Here is a 20,261-nt window from a genome sequence, read left to right on the forward strand (position 1 = left end):
CGGCCCGTCGCAGCACACACATGCCTGGGTGGCCAGCTCCCACCTACCTTCCTGATGCCTTCAGAAGGACTGGACACACAGTTGTCAGCCCCTCCGTTCTTGCTGATGGTCCGCCAGAGCTCAGCAAACGTGCTGTCTTGCTCCAGAGGGTTGGTGCCCTTGGCTCGGAAGTACTCGTACACAGCAGAATCCCGGACAGTGCCGTAGGACATCTCCACTTGCTTGGACAGGTCCTGGAACGTCCTAAAACACAACACGGATGTGAAACATGGGTACACGGGGCACCCTGTGGGGACCCACACAAGGCCCGCCTGAGGTGGGAGCCAGGTGTGGCCCACTGTCCACATCCCTCACTCCCAGACTCCAGCGGCATGAGGCCCACGGCCTGGAATGTGACTTGCCAGGATCTCATTCTATCCAAGTCACTTTTCTTCACTGTAGATTAATTCAGTAAGGCCATGAAATGCCTAAAACCAGGTGCTATGCTGAGCCACTGAGCCTGAGAGACAAAAGGATGAATAAGGCATGAATCCTGCCCTTGAGGAGCTTAGAGTTTAACTGTAGAAACACATAGACAGACCATCATGACAGACGAGTGACGGTGTCACAGAAGGCTGTACATTGAAGGGCTCCAACTCAAATGCCTACAAAAGGAAAGAGAGACACAATGGCAAGACTCACAACAGTGACTGGTCTCTGACACTCAGAGCTGGTGTATGGTGGGCACACACTCAGAGACTGTGCCCATGAAGAGGCATGTCTCCTCCTAAGCTTGCAGCTGTTCTGGAATTCCACCCAACTGTTGCCTTCCAAGCATCTGCCCGTATTGCCAAATTCAGACTTAAATTGAAGAAAGTAGGGAAAACCAATAGACTATCCAAAGAAAGTGAAAATGAAGTCACTTAGTCATGTCTGACTCTTTGTGACCCCATGGACTGTAACCTATCAGGCTCATCCAAACATGGGATTTTCCAGGCAAGAATGCTGGAGTAGATTGCCATTTCCTTCTCCAGGGGATCTTCCTGACTCGGGGATCGAACACAGGTCTTCTGCATTGCAGGAGCCACCAGGGAAGCCATTCAGGTATGACCTAAAGCATATCCCTTACGATTATATAGTGGAAGTGACAAATAGATTCAAGGCATTAGATCTGATAGAGGGAGTGCCTGAAGAACTATGGACAGAGATCTGTGACATTGTACATGAGGCACTGATCAAGACCATCCCCAAGAAAAAGAAATGCAAAAAGGCAAAATGGTTGTCTGAGGAGGCCTTACCGTAAGCTTTCATAAGAGATATGAAAAGAAGAGAAGCGAAAGGCAAAGGAGGAAAGGAAAGATATACCCATTTGAATGCAGAGTTCCAAAGAATAGCAAAGAGAGATAAGAAAGCCTTCCTCAGTGATCAGTGCAAAGAAATAGAGAAAAACAATAGAAAAGGAAAGACTAGCGATCTCTTCAAGAAAATTAGATACACAAAGGGAACTTTTCATGCAAAGATGGGCACAATAAAGAACAGAAATGGTATGGACCTAACAGAAGCAGAAGATATTAAGAAGAGGTGGCAAGAATACACAGAAGAACTATGCAGAAAAGATCTTCATGACCCAGATAACCATAATGGTGTGATCACTCACCTAGGGCCAGACATCCTGGAATGCGAAGTCAAGTGGGCCTTAGGAAGCATCACTATGAACAAAGCTAGTGGAGGTGATGGAATTCCAGTTGAGCTATTTCAAATCCTAAAAGATGATGCTGTGAAAGTGCTGCACTCAATATGCCAGCAAATTTGAAAAACTCAGCAGTGGCCACAGAACTGGAAATGGTCAGTTTTCATTCCAATCCCAAAGAAGGGCAATGCCAAAGAATGTTCAAACTACCGCACAATGGCATTCATCTCAAAAGCTAGTAAAGTAATGCTCAAAATTCTCCAAGCCAGGACTTCAACAGTATGTCAACTGTGAACTTCCAGATGTTCAAGCTGGATTTAGAAAAGGCAGAGGAAACAGAGATCAAATTTCCAACATCCGTTGGATCATTGAGAAAGCAAGAGAGTTCTAGAAAAACACCAACATCTGCTCTATTGACTATGCCAAAGCCTTTGACTGTGTGGATCACAATAAACTGTGGAAAATTCTTAAAGAGATGGGAATAACAGACCACCTGACCTGCCTCCTAAGAAATCTGTATGCCGGTCAAGAAGCAACAGATAGAACTGGACATGGAACAACAGACTGGTTCAATTTTGGGAAAGGAGTATGTCAAGGCTGTATATTGTCACACTGCTTATTTAACTTACATGCAGAGTACATCATGAGAAACACTGGGATGGAGGAAGCACAAGCTGGAATCAAGATTGCTGAGAGAAATATCAATAACTGCAGATATGCAGATGACACCACCCTTATGGCAGAAAGTGAAGAAGAACTAAAGAGCCTCTTGATGAAAGTGAAAGTGGAGAGTGAAAAAGTTGGCTTAAAGATCAACATTCAGAAAACTAAGATCATGGCATCTGGTCCCATCACTTCATGGCAAATAGAGAAAGAGTGGAAACAGTGAATGACTCTATTTCCTGGGCTCCCAAATCACTGCACATGGTGACTGCAGCCATGAAATTAAAAGACATTTACTCCTTGGAAGAAAAGTTATGATCGACCTAGACAGCATATTAAAAAGCAGAGACATTACTCTGCCAACAAAGGTCCATCTAGTCAAAGCTATGGTTTTTCCAGTAGTCATGTATGGATGTGAGAGTTGGACTATAAAGAAAGCTGAGTGCAGAAGAATTGATGCTTTTGAACTGTGGTGTTGGAGAAGACTCTTGAGAGTCCCTTGGACTCCAAGGATATCCAACTAGTCAATCCTAAAGGAGATCAGTCCTGAATATTCATTGGAAGGACTGACGCTAAAGCTGAAACTCCAATACTTTGGCTACCTGGAACTGACTCACTGGAAAAGACCCTGATGCTAGGAAAGATTGAAGGCGCGAGGAGAAGGGGACGACAGAGGATGAGGTCATTAGATGGCACCTCCAACTCAATGGACATGAGTTTGAGTAAACTCCAGGAGTTGGTGATGGACAGGGAAGCCTGGTGTGCTGCAGTCCATGGGGTCGCAAAGAGTTGGACACGACTGAGCAACTTAACTGAACTGAAGCATCTCCCCCTAATTTGTTTTTGAATAAAGAAAGGAATCTGGGTTTGTATATGAGCTTTCTTGACTCTGGAGTGCTGGTTATTCAGATGGTGGTGAAGATAAACCAAAGCACCTCTGAGAGCCTCTGTCTGTTGTCCATGGAGGAGAAGCAAGCAGCTCAGGTCAGGTGTACAATTCAGGGAGCAGGTGCATCAGGAATGTCCATCAGCTCCAAGGAGCAGAAGACTGAGCTGTGCCTTCTTTGGAGTAGGGAGCAAGAATCAGATCAGGGAGGGTTAAAGTTTTCATTTGACACAAGATGAGCAGAACCTGATTCAACGTGCTGATAGGATAGAATTGCAAAAGTCATAAAGCTCACTGATGAGCCAGTCTCTCTCTTCAGGCTCCAACTGGATCCCTCTTTGCTTATTTCCCTTCTGGAAATCTGTCTCTCCTTTTCATCAACCAGAATCATCATCCCCACCACTCACTGAGTTGCTGTTTCCATGAAAAGACCCAATCATTTCAACCTGATCCACATAACCCTCCATCTTCTGAGCTCATCTTTGGCTATTGCACCTGCATCCACATGACCCCAGAGCTAAGGTTAAAATGAGAGATTCCACAGGATCACCGTTTGTGGCACCAGACCACAGAGCTCCCTCTGCCTGGAATCCCTTTATCTTGCTCATCCCCCTGATACACTTCTGCAAACCCCTTGAGGTTCCAGCAGCCGCCTTTCCCTATGGGAAGACATCAGCATCCCTCAGCTCCCTGGCCACCTCTATGCCCTGTGTGGTTTCTGTGGCAGTAAGGGCTCACCATGACCACAGGAACATCACAGCAGAGTGCGTAATGCATGGGCTCTGAGTCCAGTTACTTGCCTTGCCTCTCAATCCCATCAGCACTAACACTGAGGGCCCTCTGTTAGTTAGCTGGCCTCTCTTAGCCTCAGTTTCCAAATCCGCAAATAAAAAACAAAACAAAACACACACACACACACAAACACCAGGGTTAGAAGTAAAGCCCATAGCAGAGGTTGCTGTGAAGATGAAATGAGGTGGCGTGTGTTCAGTTCTTAGAGCAGTGACTGATGCAAACTCAGTGGCCAGTCACCAGTAGCAGGTATTCTGTGCTATTATTATAGGTCGGGGTCCTCAGTGTGTGTGTGTTTTGTCACTCGGTCACGTCCGACACTTTGCAACCCTTTGAACTGTAGCCCACCAGGCTCCTCTGTCCGTGGGATTTTAAGAATACTGAAGTGGGTTGCCATTTCCTCCTCCAGAGGTTGTTCCTGACCCAGGGGTCGAACCTGGGTCTCCTGCATTGCAGGCGGATTCTTTACCTGCTGAGCCATTAGGGGTCCTCAGTAGACAGAGCCAAAGCAGCTCCGTATCTGCATCCTCAGCACCAGACCCAGGGCTGCAGCCAGCCTGTGCAGCCTGCACACAGAGGAGCCAGCAACGTAGCTAGCTTTCTCCTGTTCTGGAGATACCCTCCATGGAATTCCTTCAGGCCCTGCTACATGGCCCAGAAACAGAGTTCTGTATTCGTTTCAATACATTACAGATGAAAGAAAACATAAAATAACAAATTCGATGAAGAAATCTTTCTAAATATTGTTCATTATTTATATCTAATTGAAGCAAGATGTTCCTTTGCTTGAAGGGCCCCAAGGGTTGTAACTCTATCATAATTTGCCTGTAATGAAAGGAAGGGGGATCTTATTTTTCCCCGCATTTTTTATTTTTCTCATGGTAATACAAACAAACACAAGTCTTTGATGAATGGGAAACATCAGGATGAATTACACAGTTGATTCTAAATACTGGAACTGCTCTAAATTACTGCAGTTTCCATGAGCCTAGAATGGATGGGTCACTGCCAAGGAGTTCAGCACTGCTGTTTCATCCCCACATTTGAAATGGAGATTTCCTCTCTCCTCTTGGTATTCATTCATGACGGCGGCCCTGGTCAGGGGCTCAGGGAGCAGTTCTGGAATACAAGCGGGCAGCCCCGGTGCTAGCGGCTTCATGTCCATTTCTGGCCCCGTAGAGGTCATTGTTGCCATCCCCAAAACACCACTGCCATCTTTGCTGAACCAGACCCATGCCTTCCATCCCTCACCACTCATAGCCATGGGTCTGTGTACAGGGATCCATTGCCCATCTTTACACATCTTTAATGAACATTCCCTCTTTCAAGGAAAATTTCCAAGCTCACTAACACACAGGAGGTACTACCATCATATTTCAGAGTGAATAAACCTATCTAAGGCTCTTTGGTGGAGAAGGCAATGACACCCCACTCCCGTACTCTTGCCTGGAAAATCCCATGGATGGAGGAGCCTGGTAGGCTGCAGTCCATGGGGTCGCTAAGAGTGAGATGCGACTGAGCAAATTCACTTTCACTTTTCACTTTCGTGCAGTGGAGAAGGAAATGGCAACCCATTCCAGTGTCCTTGCCTGGAGAATCCCAGGGACAGGGGAGCCTGGTGGGCTGCTGTCTGTGGGGTCGCACAGAGTCGGACATGACTGAAGTGACTTAGCAGCAGCAGCAGCAAGGCTCTTTGGAGGCTTGCAAGAGGGCCCAACCAATCATGGACCCAAACTGTCAACACTCAGGGGCACTCACGCTCTTGTCCAAGGGCACAGCTTTGGAAGCGACATGGAAGGAAAGAACAAAGAAGAGCTAGCCAGCCGGGTCCAAGTCAACAGTCAGCAGAAGACAGATGTTCACATCCAATAGGACTCCCATCCAAACTAGCAAGGGAGGCTTAACCCGGAGAAGGCTCCAGGAGCAACACACTTCATCTAGCATGTTTCTCAAATTAGTCTCTTCAGCCACAACTGCTAGAAAGTGTCTGAGCACCCCCACCACAGAGAGATGAAGGAGATCTTCCTCTCACAGGTGGTGTCTCTCTAAACCCAAATCATGAATGATGCACCTGGCTGAAGTCATTCCACCACATGCCCCATCCACAGTTAACTAGTTAGTTAGTGGGCATTTGGTAAAGCATGGAGGCAAGGGAGGTATGTGGGCATTTCAAGGGGTTCATAGTGATGGGTGATGAGTGGTTAGAAAAGTAAACCAATAGTAACTAAACAATGTGAGAAGTACTAGGAGAAAGCTGCTGCAGGAGGGGTCTTGGAAGCAAAGGGGGGCAGCACCTAGCTCATTGGCCAGAGCTAAAGAAAGGATTTCTAGAAGAGTAAGTCTGTCTGGGCACGCACTGACTGACTAAGTGTCCCGTGGAGGCATGCACATTTAAGCAGCCAAGCCCCAGCTCTGTGCTTGGCTGTCTGTCTCCTTACTTCACCTTTTTATTCATGCTGCTGCTGCTGCTGCTAAGTCGCTTCAGTCATGTCTGACTCTGTGTGACCCCATAAACAGCAGCCCACCAGGCTCCCCCATCCCTGGGATTCTCCAGGCAAGAACACTGGAGTGGGTTGCCATTTCCTTCTCCAATGCATGAAAGTGAAAAGTGAAAGTGAAGTCACTCAGTCATGTCTGACTCTTGGCGACCCCATGGACTGCAGCCTTTCAGGCTCCTCCATCCATGGGATTTTCCAGGTAAGAGTACTGGAGTGGGGTGCCATTGCCTTCTCCATTTTATTCATGATGAGGGTTATAATATTCCCTTGGCAGAGCTTAGCCTCTCTTCCAGGCTTTCCATTGAGCCAATATCTTTTACCCTATTGAAGATCCCCCGGAGAAGGAAATGGCAACCCACTCCAGTATTCTTGCCTGGGAAATCCCATGGGCAGAGGAGCCTGGCAGGCTACACAGCCCATGGGGTTGCAAAGAATCGAGACAACCTAGCAACTAAACACCAACAAAACCTTATTGAAACTGGTGGGTGGGACCAATAGAGCTGTTGCTCTGTCCTGGACTGCTAGTTGAGGGTCTTTAGCTGCAATCACAGCTGACTTCTGTGAGCACATCAGACTGTTTTACAGAAGCACTCTACCAGCATCCCTTGACTCTGAGAGCAGTTTCCTCCAACTGAACAGCACCTCCTGAAAGTCCCACATTGTCTCCTTCAGCCGTGGCCAAGGATAGTCTACCCAGACCAGCACCACCTCCCTCCCGCCCCTCACCCTTCTCATAAATCAATCTTACTATTTCCCAGATACATTTTCATTAACAAAGAGATAAATGTGTTTGCAGCATGAGAAAAATCAATAATACAGAATGCATAAATACAACTTTGCATGTTACAGAAATATTTACATTGGCAATGGAGATAAATACACTTGCAACAAGAAGAGAATCAATATACAGTATGGGTAGAACTGATTTCAACAACTATGAGGTTGCCATCATCACAGGCCTGATAAATCTCCTCCTTAAGGAGAAGAGGAAGGGGACTTCCCTGGCAGTCCAGACTGCAGTGGGCACAGGTTCCATCCCTGGTAGAGAACTAAGATCCCGTATGCCACAATTCAGCCAAGAAGAAAAAGAGAGACAGAAAGAAAGAAAGAAAAGGAAGTAATGGAGTGACCCCAAAGTCACAGGAGGGTGGGGAGGCTCATCCTTGTAATCTGAAGCTGTCGTAATTACAGCGCACAGATGCCTCTACCATCATTTCAGCAGCCCTGCTTTTTCGCTCTCATTTCTGACTCTACAAAAGAGGACGCTGCACCAATCAGGGGGGAGTGCGTGGTCAGGCTTCCACAGCCAGCCTCCAGGACCCGGAGCAGTGGTGCTGCCCACTTCCCTGCCCTTCCTGAGTTTCTTCCCCAGGGCACTGCCATGCTTTGGGAGTCTCTGATCCTTCTCCTATGCAGAGACGCCCACTGAGGCTCTGCCACATTTCCCATTCTCTCCACCCCAAACCTGGGTACTTCAAGGTGAACAGGAGTTCAGGTAAGGTGAAGACACTCCAAGATGCTTCTCGACCTTGGGCTCTGAAAGGCATCTCAAGGTCTTTAGTCTTTCATTCATACAATGGACAAAAAAATAACCTATTTCCTGAGCATATGCTTCTCTCAAGCACTGTTGTAGGTCTAAAGCTATGAGCAGCACAGAGTTCCCACTCTCACGGAGTCTGCATGGAGGAGACAGGGAGAGAGAACAGCACACATATGAACAGCAAACACAACACCAACCATTACGAAATGCTGGGGTCAGCAAGCTGTCTGCGAAGGGACCCAGTGCATGTTCACAGGCAATAAGGGCCACAACCGCTCTGCTGCATATCCCTTGGTTTTGTTGGTTTTTTTTTTTTTTTTTTTTTTTTTGAACACTATAAAAAATGTTTCAAAAAAGGGAAAACAATCTTAGCCTGCAGGCTGCGGGAAAATAGGCTGCCAGCCAGATGTGGCCCATGGGGGCGTAATCAGCCGACCCCCATTGTCATGTTTCCAGTGATGAAAAGTGCTATGAAGAGTCATAAAGCAGAGTAGGGATTACAGAAAACGATGGAGGAAGTGATTATATGCAGCAGGCGGGTGCTGTTTTAGCCATCGGAGCTGACATCGAGGGCATGTGTTCCTTTGTTACCTTTTCTTGGGCTGGTCTGGGAGGAGCTGTGAGGAGAGACCACTGAGGGCAGGGCCGAGACCTTGGAGAAGCTGTGCCTTCTGAGAAGCCGAGACCGGCAGGCTCGGAGCTTATCAGCATCTCTTCCCTGGAGACCAGGGATCCTCTGGGCCCCTCTGAGAGGCTGGAGCAGGCAATGCTGGCTATTGCATGGGGCTCCTTGGTGAAAGGCTTTGGTCTGAGTGGCGGCAGATCGGTGCCCCAACTCAGGAAACCGCCAGTTTAACACCAAAGAGGACACTCAGTGACCCACCAGGACAGGAGCTGTGTGGCAGGAAAGGCATCCCTGCAGGACACAGGGGGCCGGGAGAGGGTCTGGGAAGGGGAGGTGGGCATGGGTGGACTGGGCATTCGGCTGACATGTGCTCACTCCGTCCTGCAATCTTCCTCCACATTCTCTTCTCTCTAACCCCATTCCTTTGATTACAATTGAAATTCAAAGATGCCTAAAACATACTAAGAAAAAAAAAACACTTGATGCTTTTGTATACAGTATATTTCCATTCTTGTCAAAAGTAACCATTAAAAATGGAAGTAAACATCAGGACGAAAATAGGAGGAATAGGCACTGAACTGTAGGGAGATTTCCGCTTTTTACAAATGTGTTTCTGTAAAGTTTGTATTTTTTTTATGATGCAAAAACATAATAAACATGTGTGATCTGAATAATTTAACAGATCCTCCTGCTGCCAAGTGTCAGTTCTGAGGCTTGGAAATCTAGCGTGTGCTCTCCTGTGTCCTCCATGTCCACTCGCTCTGCCAACCGCCCCCGCAGCCAAGATCCACTTGGAAGAGAGGGGCCTCTCTCCTGCCCTTGAATGCAGGCCCTGCAGTCTTTAGGGAGCAGGCTCTGAGGGGCTCTGGGAGTTGAATCTTCCATCCCCAGAATAAGACCAACATGCCAGGATTAACGCCATGGGGTCTGAGCCATCCTGGGCATCCAGGGCCCATCAGAACCAAAGTGGGCTGGAGTTTCCCTTATTTGCACACCTTCTGTTTGGATTCTCCCAAGCCCAGGTTCCCTTGGCTGCCAAATCAGACCGGGGTGGCCAGACAAGAGTTTTTGAAAGAAGGGTATATGCCTCATAGGTGCTTCCCATGTCTACAAGAAACACCCCAAATCCTCACATATCCTGAAAGGTCACACATGATCTGGACCCAAGAGCTCTGCTCTCACCACACGGGCTGCCCTGCCTTCCTGCCTTGGGGGTTCTCAGCTGTGTGATACACTCTTCCTTCACATCTCTAATCAGCTCTTTCCCTCAGTGCTCTGGGAACATCAGATGTCACCTTCTTCATGAGACCTCTGCTGACAACGCTCTGTACAACTGTTGTTCAGTCGCTCAATTGTATCTGACTCTTTGTGACCCCATGGACTGCAGCACACCAGGCTTCCCTGTCCTTCACTATCTCCTGGAGTTTGCTCAAACTCACACTCATTGAGTCAATGATGCCATCCAACCAGCTCATCCCCTGTAGCCACCTTCTCCAAATATCACCCTCTTTAAATTATATGATAAAAACAAAGAAATATACACCAGGCTGTTTCATGGCCGTTCTCCCCCTAGAATGGAACTGTCCAGTTTATTGCGATATCAACAGTGCCTACACCGGCATGGCCAATCTTCCTAGTTTGTACAGAACAGAGAGGTTTCCTGGGATATAGGACTTTCAGTACTAAAACCAGGGAAGTTCCAGCCAAATTGTGGCAGTTTTCCCCACCTCTACCTACAATAGTGCCTGGCATATGGTAGATGCTCCAATAAACATGGGCTATTATGTGCATGAATAATACATTAATGAATTAGCTTTCTTCTCACTTTCCAATAACCTAGGTTGGATATTCTGTTGGAAAGGTCTTGGGTTATCTTTTGAGGATAAGCATGGGTCATTCACCTGCAGAGAAGTGAGCATAGCAATAGCCTGGGAGGATGGAATAGAAGAACTGAAGCCCTAGGCTGGGGGGCACAGCACAGAGCTACACAGTTATAGCCAAACCAGGAACAAATCACCAAGAAGCCCAGGGATCAGCCCAGGCTGTCCATAGGCTTCCTTCTCGGGATCTTGAAGCTTCAAGATCAAGTTTTCTTGTGGATCAGATGGAAATCAGCATTGGCTGAGAGTCTCCTCTGGGGTCTGCATCCCCAGCAGATGCTGTCTTCATCCCCAGCTCCCACATCCCTCTCGCTCGGCGGGATCCCCACCAGGCAGCAATTCCACCATGCCAAGAACATGGCTGGCTCCCAGCTCTCCACACCAGCAAATATTTGCTGCCACAAATCAATACAAAAGTAGGATGCACCATTAAGCTTTAATATATCAGTGCTAGGGCTCTTAATCCATTATGAGGCTGTCATAAATGTGACTGAAATGCAAATCAGAGCAGCAGCCCTCCAGGAGGGTGTGAAGGTGCCTTCACCACCTCTCGGCACAGCCTGTGTCCCCTGTGCTCCAGAGAAACAGCCTGAATCTCCTCTCTCCCTGTTGCTTTTTGCTTTCACCCTCCTCACCTCCCTCTTCTTCTTTCCAAATGTCTGACTGAGCCCCTCTATTATGTCAGCTTCCCTGGCAGGCAGTCACTTGATATGCTAGAAGAAAGCTATAATAATGCTAACTTTGTGACATTGTACAGGAGACAGGGATCAAGACCATCCCCAGGGAAAAGAAATGCAAAAAAGCAAAATGGCTGTCTGGGGAGGCCTTACAAATAGCTGTGAAAAGAAGAGAGGTGAAAAGCAAAGGAGAAAAGGAAAGATATAAACATCTGAATGCAGAGTTCCAAAGAATAGCAAGAAGAGATACGAAAGCCTTCTTCAGCGATCAATGTAAAGAAATAGAGGAAAACAACAGAATGGGAAGGACTACGGATCTCTTCAAGAAAATATTCTATTTTTGACCAATTCATATTTACTTTGTGATAATTTATCAATATGCCAACCATGATTTGTCAACTTTTCTGTCAGTGTTTTTGTTTCCATAAAAAAGAGAACATAATGTACTGTTCTTTCAGAAATATATTTTTACATGAGTAAACTAATGATATTTTCTATTCTATGCACTTTTTACATTTCCTCTGAGAACGTGTGTGACAATGTGCAGTATGGGGAATATAGCCAATATTTACATAGTATCTCTGTACAGTGTTATATAACTAGATTTATTGTGGTGATCATTTTGAAATTTATAGAAACGTTGAGTCACTATACTGTGTAACAGTAACTAACATAGTGTTGTAGAACATTTATACTTCAAAATCAAATAAACAGACAAACATACAAAAAAAAAAAAAAAAGAAAATCAGAGATATCAAAGGCACATTTCATGCAAAGATGGGCTCGATAAAGGACAGAAATGGTATGGACCTAACAGAAGCAGAAGATATTAAGAAGAGATGGCAAGAATACACAGAAGAACTGCACAAAAAAGATCTTTATGACCCAGATAATCACGATGGTGTGTGATCATTGACCTAGAGCCAGATATCCTGGAATGTGAAGTCAAGTGGGCCTTAGAAAGCATCACTCTGAACAAAGCTAGTGGAGGTGCTGGAATTCCAGTTGAGCTATTTCAAATCCTGAAAGATGATGCTGTGAAAGTGCTGCACTCAATATGCCAGCAAATTTGGAAAACTCAGCAGTGGCCACAGGACTGGAAAAGGTCAGTTTTCATTCCAATCCCAAAGAAAGGCAATGCCAAAGAATGCTCAAACTACCGCGCAATTGCACTCATCTCACACGCTAGTAAAGTAATGCTCAAAATTCTCCAAGCCAGGCTTCAGCAATATGTGAACTGTGAACTTCCTGATGTTCAAGCTGGTTTTAGAAAAGGCAGAGGAACCAGAGATCAAATTGCCAACATCCACTGGATCATGGAAAAAGCAAGAGAGTTCCAGAAAAACCTCTATTTCTGCTTTATTGACTATGCCAAAGCCTTTGACTGTGTGGATCACAATAAACTGTGGAAAATTCTGAAAGAGATGGGAATACCAGACCACCTGATCTGCCTCTTGAGAAATTTGTATGCAGGTCAGGAAGCAACAGTTAGAACTGGACATGGAACAACAGACTGGTTCCAAATAGGAAAAGGAGTACATCAAGGCTGTATATTGTCACCCTGTTTATTTAACTTATATGCAGAGTACATCATGAGAAACACTGGACTGGAAGAAACACAAGCTGGAATCAAGATTGCCGGGAGAAATAGCAATAACCTCAGATATGCAGATGACACCACCCTTATGGCAGAAAGTGAAAAGGAACTAAAAAGCCTCTTGATGAAAGTGAAAGTGGAGAGTGAAACAGTTGGCTTAAAGCTCAACATTCAGAAAACGAAGATCATGGCATCCGGTCCCATCACTTCATGGGAAATAGATGGGGAAACAGTGGAAACAGTGTCAGACTTTATTTTTGTGGGCTCCAAAATCACTGCAGATGGTGACTGCAGCCATGAAATTAAAAGACGCTTACTCCTTGGAAGGAAAGTTATAACCAGCCTAGATAGCATATTCAAAAGCAGAGACATTACTTTGCCAACAAAGGTCCATCTAGTCAAGGCTATGGTTTTTCCTGTGGTCATGTATGGATGTAAGAGTTGGACTGTGAAGAAGACTGAGTGCTGAAGAATTGATGCGTTTGAACTGTGGTGTTGGAGAAGACTCCTGAGGGTCCCTTGGACTGCAAGGAGATCCAGCCAGTCCATTCTGAAGGCAATCAGCCCTGGGATTTCTTTGGAAGGAATGATGCTAAAGCTGAAACTCCAGTACTTTGGCCACCTCCTGCGAAGAGTTGACTCATTGGAAAAGACTCTGATGCTGGCAGGGACTGGGGGCAGGAGGAGAAGGGGATGACAGTGGATGAGATGGCTGGATGGCATCACTGACTTGATGGATGTGAGTCTCAGTGAACTCTGGGAGTTGGTGATGGACAGGGAGGCCTGGCGTGCTGCGATTCATGGGGTCGCGATGAGTTGGACACGACTGAGGGACTGATCTTATCTGACCTGATCAGACACTGAACTGAGACTTCATTGGCACTGCTTCATTTCACCTTGACCACAATTTCATAATGCTATTATTATCCCTCCATTTTACAGATGAAGAAATCAAGGCTCAAGGAGATTAAGTAACAGAAGCAGCAAGGAGAAGAGGCATCTTCCCACTCAGGACTGGCTTTATCCCAAACCCAAACATTGAATGCCATCCTATAGCAATATTAGGAAGCCCATAGCTAAGTGGGGAGAATTAGCAAGTAAGCAGGTGATCAAAAATATCATGCAGGATATATTTCTAGAAATAAGCTCAGAGGCATTAGAACAGGGATGACTGTGACGTTGAAGCTATCCCAGCTTGGCAGAAGAGAGATTGAGGGTGGAGATAAGGACACAGGATTAGGAGGCAAGGTGGGGGTTGAGACTTAAAAAGTGGAAATTAACACAGAAAGGGACTAAAAGGTGAAAAGGTGATCATATTTTCAAACCATGGATGTCTTGAGAGACAATCTTTTGAGAACTACTAATGATTTACTATAAGGGAGAAGAAATGATAAGTAATTAGGAAGCACTAAGGATAGGACTGAGGAAATAATTACTCATAAAATACTTATAAGCTAATATAATGGACTATGCCAAAGCCTTTGACTGTGTGGATCACAAGAAACTGTGGGAAATTTTTCAAGAGATGGGAATACCAGACCACCTGACCTGCCTCTTTGAAACCTATATGCAGGTCAGGAAGCAACAGTTAGAACTGGACATGGAACAACAGACTGGTTCCAAATCAGGAAAGGAGTACATCAAGGTATATTGTCACCCTGCTTATTTAACTTATATGCAGAGTACATCATGAGAAACGCTGGGCTGGATGAAGGACAAGCTGGAATCAAGATTGCTGGGAGAAATATCAATAATCTCAGATATGCAGATGACACCACCCTTATGGCAGAAAGTGAAGAAGAACTAAGGAGCCTCTTGATGAAAGTGAAACTGGAGAGTGAAAAAGTTGGCTTAAAGCTCAACATTCAGAAAACTAAAATCATAGCATCCGGTCCCATCACTTCATGGCAGATAGATGGGGAAACAGTGGCAGACTTTGTTTTTTCGGGCTCCAAAATCACTGCAGATGGTGACTGCAGTCATGAAATTAAAAGAGGCTTACTCCTTGGAAGGAAAGTTATGACCAACCTAGACAGCATATTCAAAAGCAGAGACATTACTCTGCCAACAAAGGTCCATCTAGTCAAGGCCATGGTTTTTCCAGTAGTCATGTATGGATGTGAGAGTTGGACTATAAAGAAAGCTGAGCACTGAAGAATTGATGCTTTTGAACTGTCATGTTGGAGAAGACTTTTGAGAGTCCCCTGGACAGCAAGGAGATCCAGCCAGTCCATTCTAAAGGAGATCAGTCCTGAATGTTCATTGGAAGGACTGATATTAAAGCTGAAACTCCAATACTTTGGCCACTTGATGTGAAGAGGTGACTCATTTGAAAAGACCCTGATGCTGGGAAAGATTGAAGGCAGGAAGAGAAGGGGACGACAGAGGATGAGATGGTTGGATGGCATAACTGACTCAATGGACACGAGTTTGGGCAAACTCTGGGAGTTGGTGATGGATACGGAGAAGGCAATGGCACCCCACTCCAGTACTCCTGCCTGGAAAATCCCATGGATGGAGGAGCCTGAAAGGCTGCAGTCCATGGGCTCGCTAAGAGTTGGACACGACTGAGCGACTTCACTTTCCCTTTTCATTTTCCTGCATTGGAGAAGGAAATGGCAACCCACTCCAGTGTTCTTGCCTGGAGAATCCCAGGGACAGAGGAGCCTGGTGGGCTGCCGTCTATGGGGTCGCACAGAGTCAGACACGACTAAAGTGACTTAGCAGCAGCAGCAGGGAGGCCTGGTGTGCTGTGGTCTATGGGGTCGCAAAGAGTCAGACAGGATTGAGCAATTGAACTGAACTGAACTGAAGTGAATATAATGGAATAGAAGCGCACAATGACAGTGTTCTCTGGACAATTACAGGGTCCGAGCACGTGTGAGATGAGCAGTTGGGGGTGTGTGTACGTGGGCAGGGTGGAGGATACCGAGGAAAGCTGGCACACGTATTTTAGAAGCCGGGCTGAGGGGCTGCAGCAAGGCCATGTACTTGCATGCAAGTGTGCACACATGTCTGCACATATGTGTTCAGGGCCTGGGAATGTGCACGCACGAGGCTTCCCTGATGGCTTAGTGGTAAAGAATCTGTCTGCCCAGGCAGGAGATGCGGGTTCAATCCCTGGGTCGGGAATATCCCCTGGAGAAGGAAATAGCAACCCACTCCAGTATTCTTGCCTGGAAAATGACAGAGGAGCCTGGTGGGTTACAGTCCATGGAGTCTCAGAAGTCAAATGCGACCTAAAGACTAAACAACGACGGCAAATGTGCGTGCATGCATGTACAAGGAAGAGCCCCCAAGACAGAAAGAAGATGGGAAAGGGGGAGGAGGTATGGCTGGAGGGCTGGGGCACTCCAATTCAGAGATGCCACTTGCTATGACAAATGTTACAAAACAGCAGTGGAGTGGCGACCTCACAGGAGGAAGATCTGTACGACGAGGAAACTAACCAAAGCAGCTCTTGCAGGGATCACAGCACATGAGACATCTTGCCCACTGGAGCATGCTTATGGGCCTGGGTGGTCAGCACGCCTCGGGCCAGGAAATGGAGACTCGGGCCTTTCCCACATGGGAAAACCAGAAAGGAAACGCTAGCATATGTGAGTCTGCTATTGAACACAAACCCAGCTGTAATTAAACTCGAAGCTACAAGATGCTAGTCATTCTGCATGAGTTTGTAGAATAATCACTTTAACAAGGCTATGAACTCTGATGAAAAAGTTGAGGAAGGGAGCTGGGAGGACAAAGGAATTGCATGTTCTGATATTGATGAGGCTTGCTTGGTTCAGGGATGAATGAGGCTTCACTTTGTGCCAAGTGCTGTGTGAGAGCCGACTCATTTCATCTTTGGAATCACCCACTGTGATAAGTTATTTGACCCCTTCCTAGATGAGGAAATGATGAGGTTTTTAGGGCTGATCCCATTCCAGGGCCAGGTTGAGCTTGCTGGTCTGTCTGATGCTGAGCTTCCCCAGGCCTGCAGCTCTGAGATGCCTGAGAGCGCCTCCCAAATCAGCTCCAACTGGAGATGATGTCCCTGCTGGGCACCATTCAGTTACAGCTGTTTTCTCCCGAACAAAAGGCTGTTCTAGCTCCATTAGCAATGCCAGGTGCCAGCCACACCACCCAGAAGACCCACGAGCCAAATGGCCTCGACCTGGCACTCTCTCTGGCTGGTGACAGGCTGTCTGCTTCACTCCCCAGGTGGACACCATCGGAAGCCACCTGTGCCCGCTCAGAGGCACAGCGCTTACAGCTGCAGCCCTGGAACGCTGGCAGAACTGCACCGTGGCCCAGCGTCTTGTCCTCTAAGATAATCATTCACCCCATTAACTTCTTAGGGTTCGGGCAAGATACTCAGGACAAATCTGCCAGTGTCCAACATGCGACTATGGGATGCGAGCAAAACACCCAGCTGGGGAGCACTAGGTAAAACACCAAGGAGAAATTCTGGAATTCTGTGGTTTCTACAGCCTGGTGGACAAAGAGAAGGATGCTGGCACTTAGGGAGGCATCCAAGTACATGCAACCTTTCCTGGTGCTACCTCCTCTTTTACTGGATCGTAGTCCTGGGTGGAAGTCATCTCAGTCCTCACTCTCAGGACCCTGAAAGGTGAACTAACTTCCCTAAGAATTAAAGACTCACACCAACTTACCCACGGTCACGGGCATCAGCATTAAAGCTGAGTATGTCCATTTGTCTGTTCTGGCTGCAGTCTGCCTCTACTCCTTGCCTGATGCCTCCTAAGAAATGGCAACAAATTAGGGAAGTGCCATGGGCCAGCTTGGTGCTATTATATAACCTGGGAGTCTGGGGCTGGGGTTCTGGGTCTTGCCCAGAGAACATGGAAGCTCCCTGCTCTGAGGAGGCACCCTTAGAGCTGTGATGTCACAGTGCAGTGATCCAGGGCTTTAGTACGGTTGACAGACCGTGGTTGTATCACACTACCCTGCTAGCTCTGTGACCCTGGATAAGATGCTCAACTTCTCTATGCACTGGTTTCCTCATCTATACAACAGAGGTACTCACAAGACTGAGCGGATTCAGGCAAAGCCCTGAGGATAGTGCTGACCTGGGAGAAAAGCAATGCTTGCCTCAGTTACCCAATTGTTGTTGTTGTTTAGTAACATGTCCAAAATGTCCAACATGTCTAAATCATGTCCAGCTCTTTTGCAACCCCATGGACTGTAGACCCTCTCTCCTGGACTGTAGGTTCCTCTCTCTGTGGGATTTTCCAGGCAAGCATACTGGAGTGGGTTGCCATTTCCTTCTCTAGGGGATCTTCCCAACCCAGGGATTGAACCTGCATCCGCTGCATTAGCGGGTGGATTCTTTACCACTGAGCCACCTGGGAAGCCCGTTACTCAATTATTCTATGTGAAATTAGGCTGTGTCATGGTTATAAACTGTCATCCTCAGGACAGGTCCAGAAGTGGCTGGTTTAGCTAGAGATGTTTATGTTGAATTTGAATTTTTTTTTAATCTTTATTTAAATTTTATTTTATTTTTAAACTTTACATAACTGTATTAGTTTTGCCAAATATAAAAATGAATCCGCCACAGGTATACATGTGTTCCCCATCCTGAACCCTCCTCCCTCCTCCCTCCCCATTCCATCCCTCTGGGTCGTCCCAGCGCACCAGCCCCAAGCATCCAGTATCGTGCATCGAACCTGGACTGGCAACTCATTTCATACATGATATTTTACATGTTTCAATGCCATTCTCCCAAATCTTCCCACCCTCTCCCTCTCCCACAGAGTCCATAAGACTGTTCTATACATCAGTGTCTCTTTTGCTGTCTCGTACACAGGGTTATTGTTACCATCTTTCTAAATTCCATATATATGCGTTAGTATACTGTATTGGTGTTTTTCTTTCTGGCTTACTTCACTCTGTATAATAGGCTCCAGTTTCATCCACCTCATTAGAACTGATTCAAATGTATTCTTTTTAATGGCTGAGTAAGGATGATTGCTTTACAGAATGTTGTGGTTTTCTGTCATACACCAACAGGAATCAGCCACAGGCACACCCATGGCCCCCACTTCCCACTCCTCCCTCCCATAATGAGGACATGTGACTTCTGGGTCATCACATGCTCCAGTGGTCTCCTTGCTCTTAGACCTGCCCAGACACTCTCTGCCTTGCTCTGTAAACAGCTATGATTGAAACTCCTGGACAAGATGATGTCTTAGGTCTCTCCAGCTCTGACATTTCATGAACCTGTGGCCTGGGCTGGAACTCAGAACTTCACCTTACTCAGGATTCTCTCTTCTAACAAAGTAGCAGCACCATAGACTGTTTTCTCTGAAACACGGGTATTTTGTCTGAAAACTGGATTCTCATTTTGCAGTGTCTATAGGGACTCAGGACTACCATGTGGAGGATCCCACAAAGAAGAGGCTTCTAGCAATTAAAATCCAGTTTGACTGGATGCCAGAAGCTTTGCCCCTGTGGGAAGCCGGCAGCCACCTTCCCAGAAGCAGGGACCACGGGAGTTGGTCTCCAAGTCACACCAAGGCTGAGGCCAGAACCTACTCAACGGAGCAAAGCAAATTAACCACCTTCAATGTCATTCACTCAGGTCTCTGTGGGCTTCCCTGACTCTTAGCAGCATAATATTTGTCCCCATGGTGCCTTGGGATAAAAGAAAATGCACAAAAACCAGCCACAAACCCAAAGGGAACCCAATTCCTTCCTCAGTGAAACAGGGAGAGTTGATGGTGAATTTTAGGAGGATGCTAGCTGCCATCAAGAGAAAAAGCATTTCATGGGAATCCTCAAAGGACTGTGTTGTTCAAAGCTGGGGTGCCCTGTGCCTGCCAGCCCTCCAGATTTCTATGTCTGCCAAAATCAAGGCTCTGTCTGAAATGTTTCCCTCCTGCCATGTTCAGAAGCTATTTACATTCACAGCTACCTCCTGTGTCTCCTGGGAGTCAGACCCTAGAGTTCCAGGATCAGGCTGTACCTAGATCTCTAGGCCCAGATCACAAGAGTCACTCAGGAGACAGTGCACTTCCATTTGGTTGAGTGGATGAATGATGTCTAAGCACACATCTCTGCTGCCACAACCATGCTTTTCTTGCCTTCTATTCCAGATACACTGATCAGGTAAACAAGAGGACTCTTGCGCCTCTCTCTAAAGGCATTTCTGAAAACACCCTCCATGGATTTGATCATCCAGGCTGGAAGGAGCAAAGGGAGAAGGACTGAAAGGATACTGGCATGAGGGGAGGTAGGAAAGGGCTCAGATGCAAGGATGAGGGACTTCACAAGCCAAGCGACAGTGTGAAAAGACCAGTGACTGAGCAGAGGGAAAAGCTGGTCATTCTGCGGAGCCCCAGCTCTCTCCCAGCTCCACGCATTGCTGCCCATCACTTTCCCAGATCCCCTCCCTCCCCATACATCCAATGCCAATCTCCTAAACCATGG

General features: G+C 46.7%; 1 protein-coding gene across 3 annotated transcripts in view; it reads right to left on the reverse strand.

Annotated features, from left to right (window-relative positions):
- GRID1 (glutamate ionotropic receptor delta type subunit 1) overlaps positions 1–20,261 on the reverse strand; it is a 688,259-nt gene that overhangs the window by 46,206 nt on the left and 621,792 nt on the right. For all 3 annotated transcript variants that reach the window (XM_025284872.3, XM_025284871.3, XM_044942388.2), the window contains one exon: positions 48–243. In XM_025284872.3, coding sequence (XP_025140657.1) covers positions 48–243 — 196 coding nt within the window. The remainder of the gene's footprint in view (positions 1–47; positions 244–20,261) is intronic.

The sequence above is a fragment of the Bubalus bubalis genome, chromosome 4 (genome assembly GCF_019923935.1).
Source record: "Bubalus bubalis isolate 160015118507 breed Murrah chromosome 4, NDDB_SH_1, whole genome shotgun sequence".
In the NCBI taxonomy this organism is placed as follows: domain Eukaryota; kingdom Metazoa; phylum Chordata; class Mammalia; order Artiodactyla; family Bovidae; genus Bubalus; species Bubalus bubalis.